At 43.5% G+C, this 18,839-nt stretch overlaps 1 protein-coding gene across 1 annotated transcript in view; it reads left to right on the plus strand.

Moving 5' to 3' along the window:
- Positions 1-18,839, plus strand: part of CCDC88C (coiled-coil domain containing 88C) — a 93,193-nt gene that overhangs the window by 21,011 nt on the left and 53,343 nt on the right. Inside the window, exon 4 of the mRNA XM_053376944.1 lies at positions 11,858-11,927. Coding sequence (XP_053232919.1) covers positions 11,858-11,927 — 70 coding nt within the window. The remainder of the gene's footprint in view (positions 1-11,857; positions 11,928-18,839) is intronic.

Genomic DNA, 18,839 nt, shown 5'->3' on the forward strand with positions numbered 1-18,839 from the left:
CCAGAGAGTTCCCATATTCTTTTTGATAATGAAATAATATTTGACATGCATTGATTACCATATAGAAAAACAACACACTATATTCTAGAGATGCTCTTTATACCTGCAGTGTAAGCATGCATCTTGGGCTGCGCTTTCTCTGTAACATTATTGGAAATGCAAGCAAACTGCTCTCTTAACAGTCAGTGTCTCTCTTGGTATATGCAGTGGACTTGCCACTTACATAATTGCACCTTTAGGTGTGTGGCCGAAAAGAAAACAAATAAATGAAGAGCGGCAGAGGTAAAAGTATTTGCCAGATAAATACTTTTTGAGCCCTCCGTTATGCTTACCAGGCTCTGGGAGGGCCGTGCTCCCAGGGCCCTCACACATCCTTCTCCAGAGCCCAGTAAGCAAGTGAGAGGGCTCAAAAAAGCAAGGCTCAGTAAGCAGGGCAGAGTCCAATAGTTTTTGGAAAGCCATGTGTTCCCCATTTCTGATTTGGAGGATTTGAGGCTCCTGATAAATTCCGTAGCCCATTCTAATTTGCAAATACGCTCCCAGAATTCGCTCCGTTTCCCATAGGCATGGCAAAATTCAATGTGTACTTCACTTGTGTTATGTTGCAAAGTTAGCAGTGCATCCTGACCTACACACAGAGCACCCAGCGTTTTGTCTTTTCTGGGTTCATTCCTGTTATCTGGAAGCCTGGTCATGTGAGCTGTTCCTCAGTATCTTAAGCTGCCTTGACAACAAAGCAACTCGAGTGCTAAGCCTTGTTGCTGAATCCTTTGCATAATTGATCATTTATGTACTGAGCTCTTGTACTGAGTAATTCTTGTTTTTTCACCATTGCCATTTGCTTTGGCTCTTTTGCTTGACAACCTGTTGAAGATTTCAAAAGCAACAGTATAGCCGTCACAGATGACTGGAACATTTGTTTTTAGTAGCCAATTTAAAACCATCCTCTCCGGCTTATTCCACTCAGATTGGTTAAATGCATTCCTTTTTTGTTTAGTGTTGGTGAGTCACCCTGTTGCCGATGAAAAAGTATTTGCACTACATAATTGGTTTTAGTTACTGTTGCCTGCAAATGTTAAGAAACGTTGCTGATTTCTTCCTAGTCAGATTTCAAGACTGGTTTGCAGCTGGGGCATACATATTTCATCTTCATTAACTACGAACCCGCAAATCTGGGATCCCCTCAAAACTGGTGCCAAGGTTTTGCAGCTGGAAGCTGCAGATTTCCACACTGAACAAGATACATTTATACCTCTGGTTAAATATGCTTTAGGTTGAGCGCTTTCGGGTTGCACTCCACAGTGACCCGGAAGTAATGGAACTCGTTACTTCCAGGTTTCGCCGCTCGCGCATGCGCAAACGGTCAAAATGACGTCACACACATGCGCAGAAGTGGCGAATCGCGACCTGCAGGCACGGGTTGCGTTCGCTTCAGGATGCAAACGGGGATCCAGAACGGATCCCATTCATATCCAGAGGTACCACTGTACAATGATTTCTTCACACACCTTCCAGTGCTCCCTGGAAAAAGTTTGCCGTACGTTTGGAATTTCCTGGACATACCTGGAGTATTGCAGTCAGAAGCAGTGTCCGGGGGGAAAGCTAAAAAATGTCCGGACATATGGTGACCCATGTCGGCAGTGTCATTTTTGGCAATTTCCCTTTAAAAAAAAGCTCAGAAATGTCATTTCTTTTTGCAATTTTGCCCAAAATGCTCAACGACTTTCTTCAGGTTAATGAACATGTAGACCAGAATCTTCAAATGACAATTGATAATCCACTTTAAAGGAGGTGGTTGTGCATCCTCCCTTTAAGAGGACCTCTTTGGACCTAGAAGTGTTAAATAACTATTGCCCAGTGGTGAAGATACCCATTTTGGGCAAGGTACCTGTGAGAGTGGTGACCACCCAGCTTCATGTAAATTTGAAGGAAAGTTGATTGTTTGGAAAATTTGGATAACTCTGAGTTTCAAAGTACAGCTGTGCTTCAGTTCTCACTGCTTCAGCTCATAACAATTTCGGGTTTGTATATCTGAAGGACCACCTCCATACCTACCAACCTTCTCAGGTGTCCTTGGAGAGGACATTCTCTGTGGTAGCCCCTAATCTGTGGAACTCCCTCCCCACAGTGATGCATCTAAGCATATTCATTGTTTTCAGCTTTCGCTGTATGCTGAAGACACACCTCTTTGGCATTTAAGGTACCGTACTTTTTCGTGTGTAAGACTTGGTGTGTTTTTTTACTGAAAAATCATGTTTAAAATCAGGGGTCGTCTTATACATGGGTAGTGCCTAGGGGGGACGTGGGGTTATTGGTGTCTGCGGCAAGGGGTGGTGTTGATTGGGTGTTTCTGAGGCAATTGGGTGGGCAATAGGCTGCTTCTGCCGGTGAGGGGACAGACGTTGTGATGTGCGTGAGTGTTAGTGTTGGCCAGGCAGGCCAGCTCAACAACTTTGGGCAATCTCCCTGTAATTTCTTAATTTTTAGTCCCCCCAAATAGGGGACATACTATACACGGGGGCGTGTTATACACAGAAAAGTATGGTATTTTATTTTCTAGAACCCCTATCCTTTGCTGATTTTATACTATTCTGTTCCATTTGTCATTTTTATCATTGCAATGGTTTCATTTGTTTTTATAACAAACCTAGGAACCTGCCCTGGGACCTTATGCTAAAGGGCAGGTAAGAATTTCCTATAAGCTAACTAAGTAAGAGGTGCAATGCTGTACCAATGGCAATAAAATAAATTAATGTGATGTACCACATGCCGTCTGGGACACGGGTGGCACTGTGAGTTAAGCCACAGAGCCAAGGACTTGCTGATCAGAGGGTCGGCAGTTCGAATCCCCGTGACGGGGTGAGCTCCCGTTGCTCGGTCCCTGCTCCTGCCAACCTAGCAGTTCGAAAGCATGTCAAAGTGCAAGTAGATAAATAGGTACCGCTCTGGCGGGAAGGTAAACGGCGTTTCCATGGGCTGCTCTGGTTCGCCAGAAGTGGCTTAGTCATGCTGGCCACATGACCCGGAAGCTGTATGCCGGCTCCCTCGGCCAATAAAGCGAGATGAGCGCCGCAACCCTAGAGTCGGCCACGACTGGACCTAATAGTCAGGGGTCCCCTTTACCCTTTACCTTACCACATGCCGTACATTTCAATATGTGAATGCCATGTATTGCATGGCTGCCATTTCCACCACTTTACATATTAGGGTAAACGATCAGATTCAAAAGAGCAGCTGTGCTGCTAGGTATAAAATATTCAGGAATGGTAGAGAAGCCAATCTTGTTTGTGTCTTCATAAGAGCTCATTAAGCCGAAAATTGTTATCTGCCACTTTATTACAGGCCCCAGAAACTGGGACGAAACCTTAACAGCAGCTTCTCACCTGTGTTTCATCTTTCAAAAACAAATCCTTTTGAAAAGGCTTATTTAAAGTTGCCATCAACAAAATGTGTGGCATATGCCCTGGAGGCAAGTGGTTAGATGTATGGGTGGTAGCGTGGACCTACTTTGACTAGGCAACCTGCATTAGCCTCATTAAGGAGAGCTTCCTCTGTCTCTGTGTTGCATATGTGCAGTGAAACATCTTCCTTGCCGTTAATGAGAGAATCATCCCCTCTGCTGTGCGCATCTCTTTCATGTGCCCTGTCATTGCCCTTCATGCCGTTTAATTCAGAACTTAGTGGCCCTTGAAATAACTCCTTCAGCTCTTGATGGACATTTTTGCTGAGGCAAAGTAGTCCGTTTGTTGAATGCATTGCAGTGGTAGCACGATTGTCATATTTCCTAAGCGGGCTGAGCATCAGCAGGGGCCAAGAGGTATAGAAATGAAATTAATAAAATAATAGTAGCAATAATAAATCTGATCGGGGGTGGGTGGGAGGAATGGTGCCTAGACACTCTGTTGTGGTGACTGTGACCTAAGTTTAAGGTGCCATTTGGTGATTATCTTATACAGTGGTACCTCGGGTTAAGAACTTAATTCGTTCTGGAGGTCCATACTTAACCTGAAACTGTTCTTAACCTGAGGTACCATTTTAGCTAATGGGGCCTCCCGCTGCTACCACGCCGCCGGAGAACGATTTCTGTTCTCATCCTGAAGAAAAGTTCTTAACCCGAGGTACTATTTCTGGGTTAGCGGAGTCTGTAACCTGAAGCATCTGTAACCCGAGATACCACTGTATATCTGAGTTTCTAACACTGATCCTATCTATTCAAATTGGATGTTGCTCATTAAAAACTTTTGACAGGCTCCTGCAGGATTAGCTTTTGCAGAGGAATGAGCTAATATCTGTAGCTCTCTCCTTTCCCACCAGCCATGTCTTAGAATCAACTAGTTCATGGCATTCTTTGTGGGGGGGGGGGGAACTGGTTTGACCAGGTAAATTAACACCTTGGCATGGATATCCTTTCACAATGACGTAAGCAGAGTTTATTGTAGTAGTAAGAAGGGTTTTTAACAAAGCTATTCTTCTTTCAACCAGGCCTCCCTTACTTTTATAACATTGCTTGATACTTTTGCGTATTTCGTGAGGAGTGTGGTAGCAGACTACATGAATTTTAGGTTTCCTGCCCTTTGACATGCTTAAACTATGCATCCTTTCTATACTTCCTGGTGTGGAAGATGGTTTTGGTTTCTGTTCCAAAGAATAGCATCGGAACTGCTTCCAAATAAGAGTTATAACTATATGTATTGTCTTCCATGGACTCTCCTTCATTGGAGGTTATTGAGCAGAGTTTGGATGGCCACCTGCCATAGATGCTTTATAGTTGAGATTCCTGCATTGCAGCAGGGTTGGACTAGATGACCCTTGGGGTCCCTTACAACTCTACAGTTCTACGATTCTATGACCCTCTGACGTTTCCCCCCTCCTTTCGTTTCCTGCATTTGGTGCCTACCCTTCTTTCGGATGGGAGCCTAACACAAACTCCCTCCAAAACACATTAAAATCTACATTTTGTATGTGTTTTTTCTCTCAGACAATTCTGTACCATTCTAAATTTCCACAAGAAAAAAGACTTCAGTGGCATTATTCAAAAGACCATAACTCTTAAAACACAAACAAACAAACAACCCTCAAAACATATATTTTTAAAAAACCAAATCAGCCAAATTAAGAAAGTTGGCAATGCTACAAGGAACCTCAAAAACTGGCCTAACCGGGACGGGAGTATTGTGTGGGTTAATCTTTTGTAAATGTTAATGATTATATGGTGCCTCTTCTGTGTTTGTGACAGACAGCAGGATAAAGAGATCTTAGCAGGTCTGTGTTGCACCTGTTAATTTTTTTATAAAAAAAAATTCTGGCTACTTTCCTGGGCACTCCCAGGAGAAGTATTAAATATCTCATGATTTCTAAAATGTATTAATGAAGAAAGATTGGTGAACTTTTCCTTGACAACCAAAATGTATTTTTAAAAAGCCACCCTAGTCAGAAATGTTTGGCTGATTGTGAGAGATGCTTCATATCAGTAGGAGGAAAACCCCAGAGGAGGAGAAACTAAAGCTCAGCAAATGAATTAGCGTTAACAGTATTAGTTCTACACAAGGTGCACAACAGATTACTTTAAATGGAGATAATTGGTGATGTAGCCTTGTCTCAGATTCTTGAGCGCTGATGACGACTAGTGATGGCATCTGAAACATCTTCCAGAGCTGGTGCCTGTGGTCAGCATAGCTGGTAAGCTGTCAAGGCCAGTGCCTCAGCAAGGACCCCACTGCCAGCTTCTGGAGCCCCCTGGCTCTGCCGCCACCTGGTCAGCTGCTCTCTCTGAATGAGTTAGTTGTGAGAGAAGCAAGGAGGAAGTGCATTATCCTTCATTCAACTTTCTTGCTAGCTGGTTATGCACACAGTAGCCAGAGGAAGAAGTTTAGTGAATGAGTAGGAGTAACACCGGTGGGACGCAGGTGGCGCTGTGGGTTAAACCACAGAGCCTAGGACTTGCCGATCAGAAGGTTGGCGGTTCGAATCCCTGCAACGGGATGAGCTCCCGTTGCTTGGTCCCTGCTCCTGCCAACATAGCAGTTCGAAAGCACATCAAAGTGCAAGTAGATAAATAAGTACCACTCCGGCGGGAAGGTAAATGGCATTTCCGTGCGCTGCTCTGGTTCGCCAGAAGCAGCTTGGTCATGCTGGCCACATGACCTGGAAGCTGTCTGCAGACAAACACCAGCTCCTTTGGCCAATAAAGCGAGATGAGTGCCGCAACCCCAGAGTCGGTCACGACTGGACCTAATGGTCAGGGGTCCCTTTACCTTTCTCTAGCAGTAACAACAGCACTCTGGAGTTTTTGTCCAAAAGCCCTCTCAAATCTGAACCCCCACTTCTCTTTTCTGTGGGTATATCATGGAGCCCTGCCCCAAAAAGCTTACAATTTATGTTGGAATAGTTTGTTTTTGCAAACCTACACAGTATTGCTGAAAATGTATAGCGCAGCTGGGCCTCTAGTTTTCCCTCAAGGATACATGTGGGCCTTTGAGACTCTGGCAACATGTGCCGAGCAGCTGGATTTAATTTTTTTAGCTGTCTGTAATTTTAAGTGACAAGCTCTTAACACAACCACACTTTATTATCACCAGTTACTACCGAGAAACCGCCACTGTGCCATTCGGGAGTGGAATCAAATAAAAATCCAGGCTAATTTAACTGGAGAGCAATATAAACACGAAGAGATACTTGCACACGCTTTAGAGTGAAAAGTTGAGGATAAATCAATAGGATTCTTTCTTTTCTTTTTTTTTATTTCGAGTCAGTGATTAAATTAGTAAAATATGCTGCTGGCAGTAAAAGCTTGCAAGCCTGTGCTTTCACAATTGGATTTCTCTTTGGAGAATAGCAGATATTTGATTAAATGAGCTTTAGTAATGGGACTTGGGAAAATAAAATAAAAAAGGTACCGTATTTTTTCGTGTATAAGACTAGGTTTCCCCCTAAAAAATAATGTCCAAAATTGGGGGGTGTCTTATACACGGATAGATGTTTCCCCATTTTCTTAAATTGGAGTCTCCAAAAATAGGGGGCATCTTATACATAGGGGCATCTTATAGATGGAAAAATACGGTAAATGAAGTTATGGATTTTTAGAAGAATGCCAGAGTAGAAATTTCAGAGTTGAGTTCCTTGGAGTACCTTCTGATTTTAATTATGAAAACGTATGGCATTGACTACTTAACATCGGACTGTATCATAGTGTACATATCTGGTTGCGGCAACTTAAGAGCGTTCTCCCTTGCAGAGTGCAATCCTAAGGTACAGTGGTACCTCGGGTTAAGAACTTAATTCGTTCTGGAGGTCCATTGTTAACCTGAAACTGTTCTTAACCTGAAGCACCACTTTAGCTAATGGGGCCTCCTGCTGCCACCATATGTGCCCTGTGTTAATAACTATAATACAGATTTATTGATATGTTTGTTTATAACCCGCCATTAACAGGAATGTCGCAGAAAGGTTTACAGTATATAAAAACACAACACAAAAGACTACTCCCTGCAAATATGGTAACCCCCAAACGATACCATACAGGGAAGATACCAAAACCAATTCTTCAGTTTTAAAAGGCCAGAGGTGGTACTAGGTATGTCTCTGGGAGGAGGGCATTCCACATGCCTGGGGGCCATCTCTACGAAGGCCCCCCCTCATGAACCAAATCTCTCAGAGTGGCAGGAAGGGCTTCCCACTGATTTTAATAAACCTATAGGGAAAGAGGTCCTCTTTCAGTTGTATGGGGCCCAAATCTTTTAAAAAACAGTTCATTTAAAATATTTGAAACCTTTCACATTTAATATCAAGCATTCAGTCCTTTTATTTCTATGCCGCCTTTACAAAGTTAAAACCATGCTCCAGGCGGTTTACAACATATAAAAAATTACACAGGTGCAAACATAACAAAAGTAGTCATAAGCAATAAACAAAACAAAACAAAATCAAAAACTGCATAATCAAGTTGAACCACTTCCACATAAATCATAAGATCAGAAATAAATAAAGAAATAATATCTGGTGATTGTGATTTACATACCCCTTGGAGAACATTTTGAGGAGTTTATCCATTTTCTAAATAAATAAATATACAGTATTATCAAGAACAACATACTGACCATATTATTACGAATAAATCTATATTAGCTTATGGATAAGGATTGAAAGTTGAATTGTCATTTTATTTTATTTTTATTTATAAGGGGAAAATTGGGCAATTTATCCATCGACTGCAGGTTGATAAGGACAATAAGGAGAGTTGTGAACATATAGATGTGTTTGCCTATTAATTACATGTGAATAGCAAAAGACTGCTCAGCATTGTCCTGTGGGTAATCAACAAATGGAATTTACTTGGCTCAGGCATTAGATTACAAGAGTCAGCGGATGGTACCCTGTGAATTATTTATTTGGTCCCCTTTTTAAGTTGGTACAAGATTGAAATGTGATTTCATATTAGCTCTGTTCATTCTTTGGATGAAAAGATGAATCCTGAAAGTTAACGTAAAGACCTTGGCGTCTGATCTAAGGCAGGATGAGATTGCCTATCTAAGCAAGGTGGGGATGCTTGGATCTTGATGACTCTGTGGTGATAGTCTGAAGCCAAAATAGAAGTGCATGTTTGTGGGTTTAGGTCAGCGTTGCTTTTCAAGCAGGCTCAGTTGATTCTGAATCCCCAAAGAAGCTTGAAAACAAGTAGGACATTTTATCTGCAACAGGTGTTCATATAAAACATGCTTGAGGTTTGGTTGGGTGTTTGTAGATTGACTACTAGAATGCTATAAGCAGCCCCAGCAAATGACAGGCGTACTATTTCTGATTTGCAAGCAAATATGACAGTGGAGTCTATATTGGCATGCAGAAGTAAGGACAAAAACGAGGGGTGATCTTTTGATGATGGGCATGTGGTGGTCCCAGCAGATGGTGTGTGTGTTTCTAAATTTAAAAATGTGTGTATTAAGAAGCTACAGGCATGAATGTACTGCAATGCGCAACCACATGGTGGCTGCGTACTTTTGTGACATGAGGAAACGCCTAGTCATCCTTGTTTCAGGCTCCAAGAATGAAGCCAAATTTGTTAATGAATTAAAAATTCTCTTAAGTGCAGCAGAAAGTTTGGCCTTGATGGTAATCAGGTCTTTGGGGCAATAAAGAACCTGTACAATCTCCTGATGGGCCACCTGTGGCATCTTCAGGTGTTGTTAGACTCCCAACTCCCATCATCCCCAATCCGCGTGGCCCCAGTGGTCAGGGATGATGGGAGCTGTAGTTGAGCAACACCTGTCAAGGAATGCACACGGCAGATGGTTAACTCTCTGTTGTCAAAGACTTGGGGTACGTTGATCTTGGTATTTCTGTTGACAGTCTCTTCTACAGCTCAGGAGACCTATACACACCAGTCTAGCGTTTAGGCAGCTATTCCCAGGTCTGCACTCCATGGAGCAGTTGAAGCAACAGGGGACCCCTTCCCCCTCCACCATGTTATGTACCTTCTCCCGATGAGCTGTGCGCATGGAGGCTACAACTGCATGGATGGTTCCTCTGCTTACCTCTTTTCAATCCCCTCCTGGTTCTGGGAGACGGTGGTGCAGGAGAGGGTGTGGAAGCACCTGGCTCTTCACTTGCCTGACCAGTGGCAAGTGGCACCTGCCCAAGGAGCAAAAAAGTAAGAGGTAGTAAAATACTAATGCCCATCAACTTGGGGGCCCCCTCAAATTTTTTACTGGGTGGGGCTGAATGGACCTTGGCCCCTAGGAGTTTGCTCCTATACAGGGGTCGGCAAAGTTTTTGTGGTTTGGGCTGGTTCACGGTCCCGCAGACGCCGCGGTGGGCCAGAGTTCGTGCGCGCACACATGCGCAAATGCTATTTCCGGCACGGAGGAGGCGTGCACAGCTTTCAGTTTGCTGCAGGAGCTTCCTGCAGCCAATGGGAAGTTGGCTAGTGTCGCTCTGCTCCACTCCGGTTTAGTGCAGGGGAGCTGACCGAGCGGGCAGCGGGGGGTCCCTGAGCAAGCAGCGGTGCTCCATAGGTCAGTTAAATGACCCCCATGGGCCATTTGTTGCCCATGGACCTTAGGTTGCCGGCCCCTGCTCCTACACGTCCACCCCATTTGATTTTATCATATGCTGTATACTAGAATGGATTTTGCTGTTAGTTTTGTCTGATCAATATACTGCAGAATGAATTATTTTTAAAAACCCAAAATCTCCAGATGTTCAGTGCTTTCTTTTGGGCGTGCAGCTTCATTCAAAAGGTCTAGAGTCTACAGATTCTTATCGGCAGAGCCGCTGAAAAATATGCCACTATGCTTACCAGAATTGCTTCCAGGAAGCAGCACCTGCCGGCATGGTTCCACCAGCTCATACATTACTTCCTGCCTGAGTCTGCAGCCACAGGGCCTCTCGGTGGGGAGCATTTTAGAGTATGCAAAGCTGCCCCTAGACGGGAAGTGGAATTTATGGTTCTATGCCCACTTGTTTCACTTCACATTCATTTAAAGGCATTATAACACCTTTGCATTCAGTAATGATGATAAAACCGCTTGGCATTGTCCACTATATATATATATTAAAAAGAGCAAATGTTGCTGGTCTAAAAAAATGAGGGAACTTGGGGGAGAGGCAGAGATTAGAGGTCATTTGCCAGTGAAAAGCTTCATACAAGGGGCAGGGGACCCCTTTTTAAGCCAAGGGGACACATTCCCTTCTGGGCAGCATTCTGAGAACCACATGTCAGGGGTGGGAGGGGCCAGAAGCAAAAGTAGGCAGGGCAAAAAATGTAAAGTTTTTAAATTGTACAGTAGACTGGTTTCTATGCACACTGTCCCTCAGCCCTCTCTGTATTCTATTCCGGCAGTCAAGAGGCATTATAAGAGTTCAAGGAAACATGCCAGGCAGGAAAAAAGACTTAGGGTGCAAAGCAGTGGGGGGGATGCTCTGCTAAGAGGGGGGCTGGCATGGGGAGGGCTGTGAGGGCCATATAGAGGGTCCCAGAGGGCCACATTTGGCCCTTATGTCTGAGGTTCCCCACCGCTCGTTTAAACATTTGCAAGGAAGGAGAGATGTACATGTCCGGATGCTGGAATGTTAAGGGGGCGCAAGTGAAAAACGAGGGGGGCATAAAATGAGAGCAAATAACCCAAGAGGAGGATATTGGCACACTGAAGACAAAATAGGTTAAGAGAGAGAGAGAGAGAGAACAAGAGGCTGGAAAAATAAAGAGCTTTGAAAGCAAAAGTAGTGGTTGAAATGATCTTACAAGGAAATGGAAGATAATCTGTTGCAACCTCCCTACCTCTGCTCCAGCCTTAGCACAGTACAGTGGTACCTCAGGTTACAAACGCTTCAGGTTACATACGCTTCAGGTTACAGACTCCGCTAACCCAGAAATATTACCTCGGGTTAAGAACTTTGCTTCAGGATGAGAACAGAAATCGTGTGGCAGCAGTGGGAGACCCCATTAGCTAAAGTGGTGCTTCAGGTTAAGAACAGTTTCAGGTTAAGAACGGACCTCCGGAACGAATTAAGTATGTAACCAGAGGTACCACTGTAAAGCACTCTCAGAATCACCCCTGCTGCTTTCTCTTGTCCCCCCACCCACAAAAAAACTAAGCAAGCACACATATACACATACATGTTATGGAGGATCTCGTTCACCAAATTAGCAAATGTGCAGCTGTGCTCTAAAAGCCCAAGTCTCACTTATGAGTTTTGATGCTGCCTCCATGAACAAATTTATTTCTTCAAGGCAGTAGTCTGTTTGTCTAGGCAAGTCATATTAAATAACTAGTAGCTCTCAAAACTGCTTTAAAAACAACTGTCTCGAAAAACAACTGCCATTAGTTTTCATTATTCTATCTCCTCTTTTTTCATATTTTAGGAGGTCCTCCAGCAACTGATCATTATGAATTTGCCAAACGTCTTGATAGTTGGCAAAGATCCTCTGTCTGGTGAGTAGCCTTGCGACGCTCTGCCCTCTTAAATTTCAAAAATATTGACTGTATGGAACAGTATTTGCAACTTTCTCAGCTGAAATTAGTTTGGTGCGGAAGAAAATGAGGAGAATAAAAGAGAGGTGGGTATAAGCAGGGGGTAGCCATTTACAGTATATGTGTTCTGCTTCCATTGGAAATCAGCACTGGAGCCCTTTGCTCCTGAGTCACGTGGGGCAAATGCATTTTACATTGAGTCAGCGCTGTGGAATTGCAGTCATCCGAAAGGTGAGAGCAAGAGTTGTGATTTCAGCTGCAGCACCTTTTCCCTCCGCAGCTTGTTGCCAAACTTTGTGCAGGAGCAGACTGTAAAAAAAATAAAAAATTCTTGGCCATATTGCCAACTAGGGGCAAGGTCCTGTGGCCGCATTTTGAACCACCTTTATGTTTTCTGAACTGCTAAACAGAACTTGATCCAGAGCGTAATGGAAGCCAGGTACAGGTTCCTCTGCTTCGAAAACAGGAAGCCAGTTGTTCAAGGCTACACAGCAGGTGCCAATAGTGGGTTGGTTCCCTCTGTGGTGTAAGCTTCCAACAACAGAAGGTGGGTCACTTCAGAACTAGCAGGCCCATATATGTGTCCCACAGGACTCATAAATAAAATTGACGGGGCCTTTGTGTGGATGTGCTCAACTTGGTTCATTATTGCACAAGCCCCTGGCAGAAAACAGGTTGAAATTTTGATTTAGAGCTGACTAGGACGAAGGCTCCAACCTTTGTTCAGCATGGTGTATCAAGGAACAGAATTGAGCGCACAAGGGCATCAGATTTGGGATTTTTTAAAGACATATTTATTTCTACAAATGTTTATACACTGCACTTCTGGATGGAGCACACCCATTGATATGGACATGGCATTGCAGTACCATTTCTGATCAGTAAGCCGCTTGCTACAATAGTTTGATCCTCCGGTGTCTCTTCTGAAAGCATATCCAGTGTGGGGTTTGTAAAACTGCCTTGCAAAATAAATAAATGAAACCTTGCCCTCCAAATCCTCTGGAATGGAATCCTCACAGTCATCTGGTAACTTAAAGGAGCTGTCAGATCTTAGTGATGAACTGGGGTCTCTCTCTCTCTCTCTCTCTCTCTCTCTCTCTCTCTCTCTCTCTCTGTGTGTGTGTGTGTGTGTGTGTGTTTAAATGATGTGGCTTGAAGTACCCTTTCCCCCTCCAGAGCTCCTCCTCCTCCTATCTAGCACTATCAGCTGATTCCTCTTCTCCTTCTCCCTCTTTTTCTTCTTCTTACTGTGTCTTGACAACTACACTTCCTACTCTTCCCAGACAGTCACACTGCGAATCTGTAAATCTGATACTGAACTATGTGGAGTCCCAACAATTGCTTTGAGGGTTCTGTGCCTGAGAAGCTTGCTGCAGACTTCTGTTTTTAGCTCTTAAATGTCAAAGCAATTCTTTATTTTCTCCCTCCCTTTGAACTTTTTAGGGTTGCCCCAATCAAACATTCTTGCACCTTTCATTCAATTATTTCACTGAACTTAAACGTTTCATATTGAGAACAAACTGTTTTTACCCCGCATTCAGAGGAACTTGTGGAAGAGGGGAGAACAAGATGTGATTCAGGTGTTTTTGGCTTGCAATTAGACATATATCATTAAGTCTTTCAGCCCAGATCCACCTCCCCCCACCCACCTCAAAACTGTAAGTTCATAGCATAGTATTGCATTAATATTGTATCTGTGCAGAAATTGACCAATTCAGAAACTGGAAATGCCATAGCTCAGCGGTAGAGGGCATGCCTAGCATGTAGAACATTCCTAGGATATAGATAATACGGAAAAGAGTGCTTAAGCATGCACAGAGTGCCTTTATCTCACCACTGAGAAGCTACATTCAATCTGGAATGTGTGACTTCCAGAGTAGCTTGAGTTCCAGGAGTATAATATGATGTAATCCAATACAGAGGCACCTTTTGTTCTCCTGGCTAAGCTGTTGCTGCTCCATCAGTGACCAGCACCTCTCTGGCATCCACATTCACTGCAGTCTATTAAGCCCATGAAAGAGAGGAAAACAAAGGAACCAAAAAATGTATATAGGGAAGAAAAAGAGAGGACAGAAGTCAGGAAGAGGGAAAAGGTTAGCAATAAATTTGTACTCGTGCACCGATCTCTTATTCAGAGAGAGACTGTAATCCTGAGCTGTCTCTGCCCATCCATTATGGTAGCAGCCCCATTGTAAGGTGTTCATTGAACTAATGCCTGAGACCCAAGATCATTGTTGGGCTTTGGCCATCTCAATGAAACTGATCTCTCCCAGCATTCACATCTCCAAAGAATCGGCATTTGTTTGTAATGTGCATCTTTAATTTTGTGCCAACTACAGGTATTTTTTTGCCTTTTCTTTGCAGAAGTGTAGGCAGTTGTGTTGGTTTTCCCGTAACAGGGAAGCATTCTGAAACGGGCAGCATTTGCCAGAGGGAGTGAGGAGCCCCAGTCTCGGGCAGGCAGCAAAAACGAAGGCTTTGGGAGGCCCTAGTAGGGCATGGCCAGTGAGCTGCATTCTGCTTCCTGGGTCTTGTGGCTTCCTGGGCCTGCTTTAGGAGTTCAATCAGAGGACATATTTAGGGATTCAATGAGAACACAATGTGCACATATTAGTCTGGTGGTCTTGGGAGATTTTTCAAATCATCCCCCCCAAATGAAACAGAAGCAAATTCCCTCCCCTTGAATGAATGTGCCAAAATAAAGTCCTTGTAGAGAGGAAAGCCAGGAACCTCCCTCAATGAATGTCTGTATTTTTGGTCCTTTTAATCATTAAAGGTTTAAGATCCCACTTCCATATTTACTTTTCACACCCAGTTTCCTTCCTCATTTTGTTCCACAATTCTCCAAGGAGGCAAAATGTATTACAGGATAAAATGTGTCTGCATAACTCTGAAGTGAAAAGTTGGGTGGCGCAAGTCAGCAGATGCTACTGTTGGAAATTTAGACGAGTGATTTTTCCCCCCTGCATCCTTTTAGATACCATGTGGCAATAAAAAAAATTGGGACCATGCTCAGTTTTTGGTGAGACCTGAATAGCCATTGGCTCAGCGACTTAAAGTGTTACAGTATCTCTGTGAGCATTTTAGGTAAAGGTAAAGGGACCCCTGACCATTAGGTCCAGTCGTGGCCGACTCTGGGGTTGCGGTGCTCATCTCGCTTTATTGGTCGAGGGAGCTGGCGTACAGCTTCCGGGTCATGTGGCCAGCATCTATCGGCAAGCACCATCCCATAGTAATTGGATTGCCTATCTTTACATTTCCAGGGGAACTTTTCCGATTTTCCACACAAAGAACATCTCAGAAACATGAGATTAACCAGAGGCCCACCATATGACAAGAAACTGGTACCGATCTAATGACCCAGTACATGAATTAACATGCCCTTCCTATCCAGCCCTATCCTTAACATTATTTCCATAGTCATCACGTCCGTTGCAATAGCCTCTGTGGTGTGTGGTCGCTTCCATTATAAGTTTCACTATGTGATAGTTCTGTGAACACATGTGTATAGACAGAAACATATATGGTAACCAGCTTCCGTGTGTGGGTTCATTTGAGCTCCAATCCTGACAGCCAAATGGCATGGGCTGGCACTGAGGACAGCACTGGCACAACGGCAGCCCAGAAACTGAGTCGGAAAATGTGTAAGGGTGACTATACACAGAAGCAATGACAAACCTAGACAGCATCCTAAAAAGTAGAGACATCACCTTGCCAACGAAGGTCCGTATAGTAAAAGCTATGGTTTTCCCGGCAGTGATGTATGGAAGTGAAAGCTGGACCATAAAGAAGGCTGATCGCCGAAGAATTGATGCTTTTGAATTATGGTGCTGGAGGAGACTCTTGAGAGTCCCATGGACTGCAAGAAGATCAAACCCATCCATTCTGAAGGAAATCAGCCCTGAGTGCTCACTGGAAGGACAGATCCTGAAGCTGAGGCTCCAATACTGTGGCCACCTCATGAGAAGAGAAGACTCCCTGGAAAAGACCCTGATGTTGGGAAAGATGGAGGGCACAAGGAGAAGGGGACGATAGAGGACAAGATGGTTGTACAGTGTTCTCGAAGCTACCAGCATGAGTTTGACCAAACTGCAGGAGGCGGTGGAAGACAGAAGTGCCTGGCATGCTCTGGTCCATGGGGTCACGAAGAGTCGGACACAACTAAACGACTAAACAACAACATACACAGAAGGCATTACAAAGAAATGTGTCTGCAGATTTGTGGGCCACCTATTGTGCAATCTCAAATGTCCTTTAGGGGAAAAAATCTATTAAGGGGGCAAACCAGATAAATCAAATGTCTTTGTTTTAAACCAAAGTTCTCTTGCTGTCTTCTCCCATTTTTCCAGCCTGTGGCTTTTCCCCTCCCTCATTTTGTTTCTTCACCTTTCTATCCTTTTGTTGTTGGTGTGCTAATCTCTTTTTCTCGGCCTCCTACAACAATCCTACCATCTGTTTTTCGCCATCCCTTTCCTGTGTGAATGTGAGGGGTCCAGGTCCTGTACTGTATGTAACACAGCTTCCAGAGTACAGGTTTTATTCCCTCTGGACTTGGCCCACTGTGGGGAGCAGATGGCCTTCCTGCAAATCCCTTGGTTTAATGGCTCAGTGACCTAGTGTGACAGGGGCTGCCGTGGAATTTTTTAGAAAATAAGGGAAATGCCATTGTGTTCGATTTTTTTGAAGAGCCTTGGCTGTTTGTGCACACCTAAAATACCAAAAGTTCTGTGATGCTTTAAAGTCTTGGTTTATTGTGGGATTTAGTTTCTGTAGGCAAGATGAACCCTACAAAGACATTGACAGAGAAGGAGCTAGATATAGATACAGATGCATTGCTTGACGTACTATGAAGAAAAGGGAAGATCTTAAAGTTAACCCAGGTTTGAATCCCTTACTTCACAGTGGCACTCACGGGGTAATCTTGGACCAGTCACTCTCTCTCTCAGCCTAACTTACCTTACAGAACCACATGTGCTACTTTGAGCTGCTTGGAGGAAAGGCAGGATATAAATGTAACTGCAATATTAATAATACAAAACCTAATTTAAAAGTAGTCTGCCTTTTCCGAAACTGTAAAACGTGGGTGCTGAAGAATTGCCATTTACACCAAATGGAGAGCAGCTGGCCGTCAGATTCCTCGATTCAGCCCTGTCAGATATTGTTAACTGATTCCTGATCTACAGCTTTCCATGCAAGCTCTCCCTTTAATTTCTGTTTAAATATTTAGGCTGAGAACTTAAGTCTCCCAAGGCTCTTGGCTGATGCCTTCTGACAGCACTTAACACACACACAACTACCATTTAATTATCGGTATGGTTTCACCAGTCTCAGCTGGGCTGCGGAGCCAGCATCTTGGTAATGCAAATCTAGACATTAAAAGGACAATGCGGAAGGGCTGCTGTGGCTGGGCCATTCTCAGATGTGTCAATCTGCTATTTTATGCTTGGCATATGGTACAGACCAGGAGGGTGTTAGCACTAGCCAGCTCTGTCACTGAATCTAATTAGCGTTCCTCTTTGCTCGTTTCTCTTCATGCAAATAGGGGATGGTGAACCTGTTAACTTCACCCCCGTGAGCGTTAATCCAAGGGTGACTTAAAGAAATAATGTATATGGGACTAGACCACAGATGGGCACCTTGAAGGAATAATGTATATGTGGCCTCCAGCAACTCTTCTGGATCCATTATTCCATTCCATCGGAGTTCCTTATTATTTATTAATATTTTAATATAATAAAGATCTCCTTAGAAGTTTACAGGAAAACAACAAAAATACAGCGGTCAATAACAATTCCTGAAAACAAGATAAAAACAAAGCTGAACTGTCCATCACAAATGTAACTCAGTACTGTGTGAAACAAAACAAAAAAGAAGTTAAAAGTCAGGGTCCAGAGAAGTTTGTTTAAACAGACAAGTTTCAAAGAGGCATTTGAAGGGCTTTCCAATTTATTCAAGGGAGGGCATTCCAGAAGGTCCTTCCTGTACATTCCCTTTGTATTTTTCCTTCCTTTTAAAAGTGGCCTTTTCTATATAGCTTCAGAACAATAATGCTGCTTTTTTATTCTTTACTTTTTTCTGATTGTATGACTTGGAGAAAAGGTCTTTCCCCCCCACCTCCACGACTGTCTTGAAATGAAATTAGTAGGCATGAATAAAGTCAGGAAGGAGTTGTAAGTACTGAAAAGCCATTGCGGGATACATCAATTTGCACTGAACATTAAGTGCCACCAGAGATAAATAGGTTAAGAAGGAAAATGAGTCAATTTACATTTTCATTAGGTAGTAAATTTGGGGGTGGGGCAAAGTCTTCCTTTGGCTATTTGAGATTACATTGATGCTATTTTTTTATTAAAAATTTTAGGTGCTTGCATTCCGCCCCCCCCCCAATCTGGATTTTAATTTTTTTAATTACATGGGCAAGGTCATAGCCATGGCATGATACATGCAGAATGTTTTAAATCAATTTAATAAGAACACAAGAGCAGACCTATCTAGTCTAGCCTCCCTGGCCAGTGGCCAGTGAGAAGCCCAGAAACAGAACATGAGCACCATATTTATTTATTTAGAACATTTTAAAACCCTCCCTGCACCAGATCATTCCAGGGCAGGTTACAGTAGCATTGTTATGTATTCAGTGGTCTGTGTTTGCCTGAGCTTGAGTCTGGACTAAGGATTCTGAGCCCCTGTGTTCTGATTCGATACATGATAGCCAATCACAGAACATTTCAGGATTTGGGCTTCTGCCATTGGCCCTTAAACTCTGAGTTGTGATTTGCAGCTTAGAAGTTCAGACAGCCAATCACATTGGGAGTGCAAGTGGCCCAGGCATTCAGAAATGTATATAGCTCAGCTAAGACTCTTTTAAGACCATGA

The sequence above is a fragment of the Podarcis raffonei genome, chromosome 1 (assembly GCF_027172205.1).
Source record: "Podarcis raffonei isolate rPodRaf1 chromosome 1, rPodRaf1.pri, whole genome shotgun sequence".
NCBI classification, from domain to species: domain Eukaryota; kingdom Metazoa; phylum Chordata; class Lepidosauria; order Squamata; family Lacertidae; genus Podarcis; species Podarcis raffonei.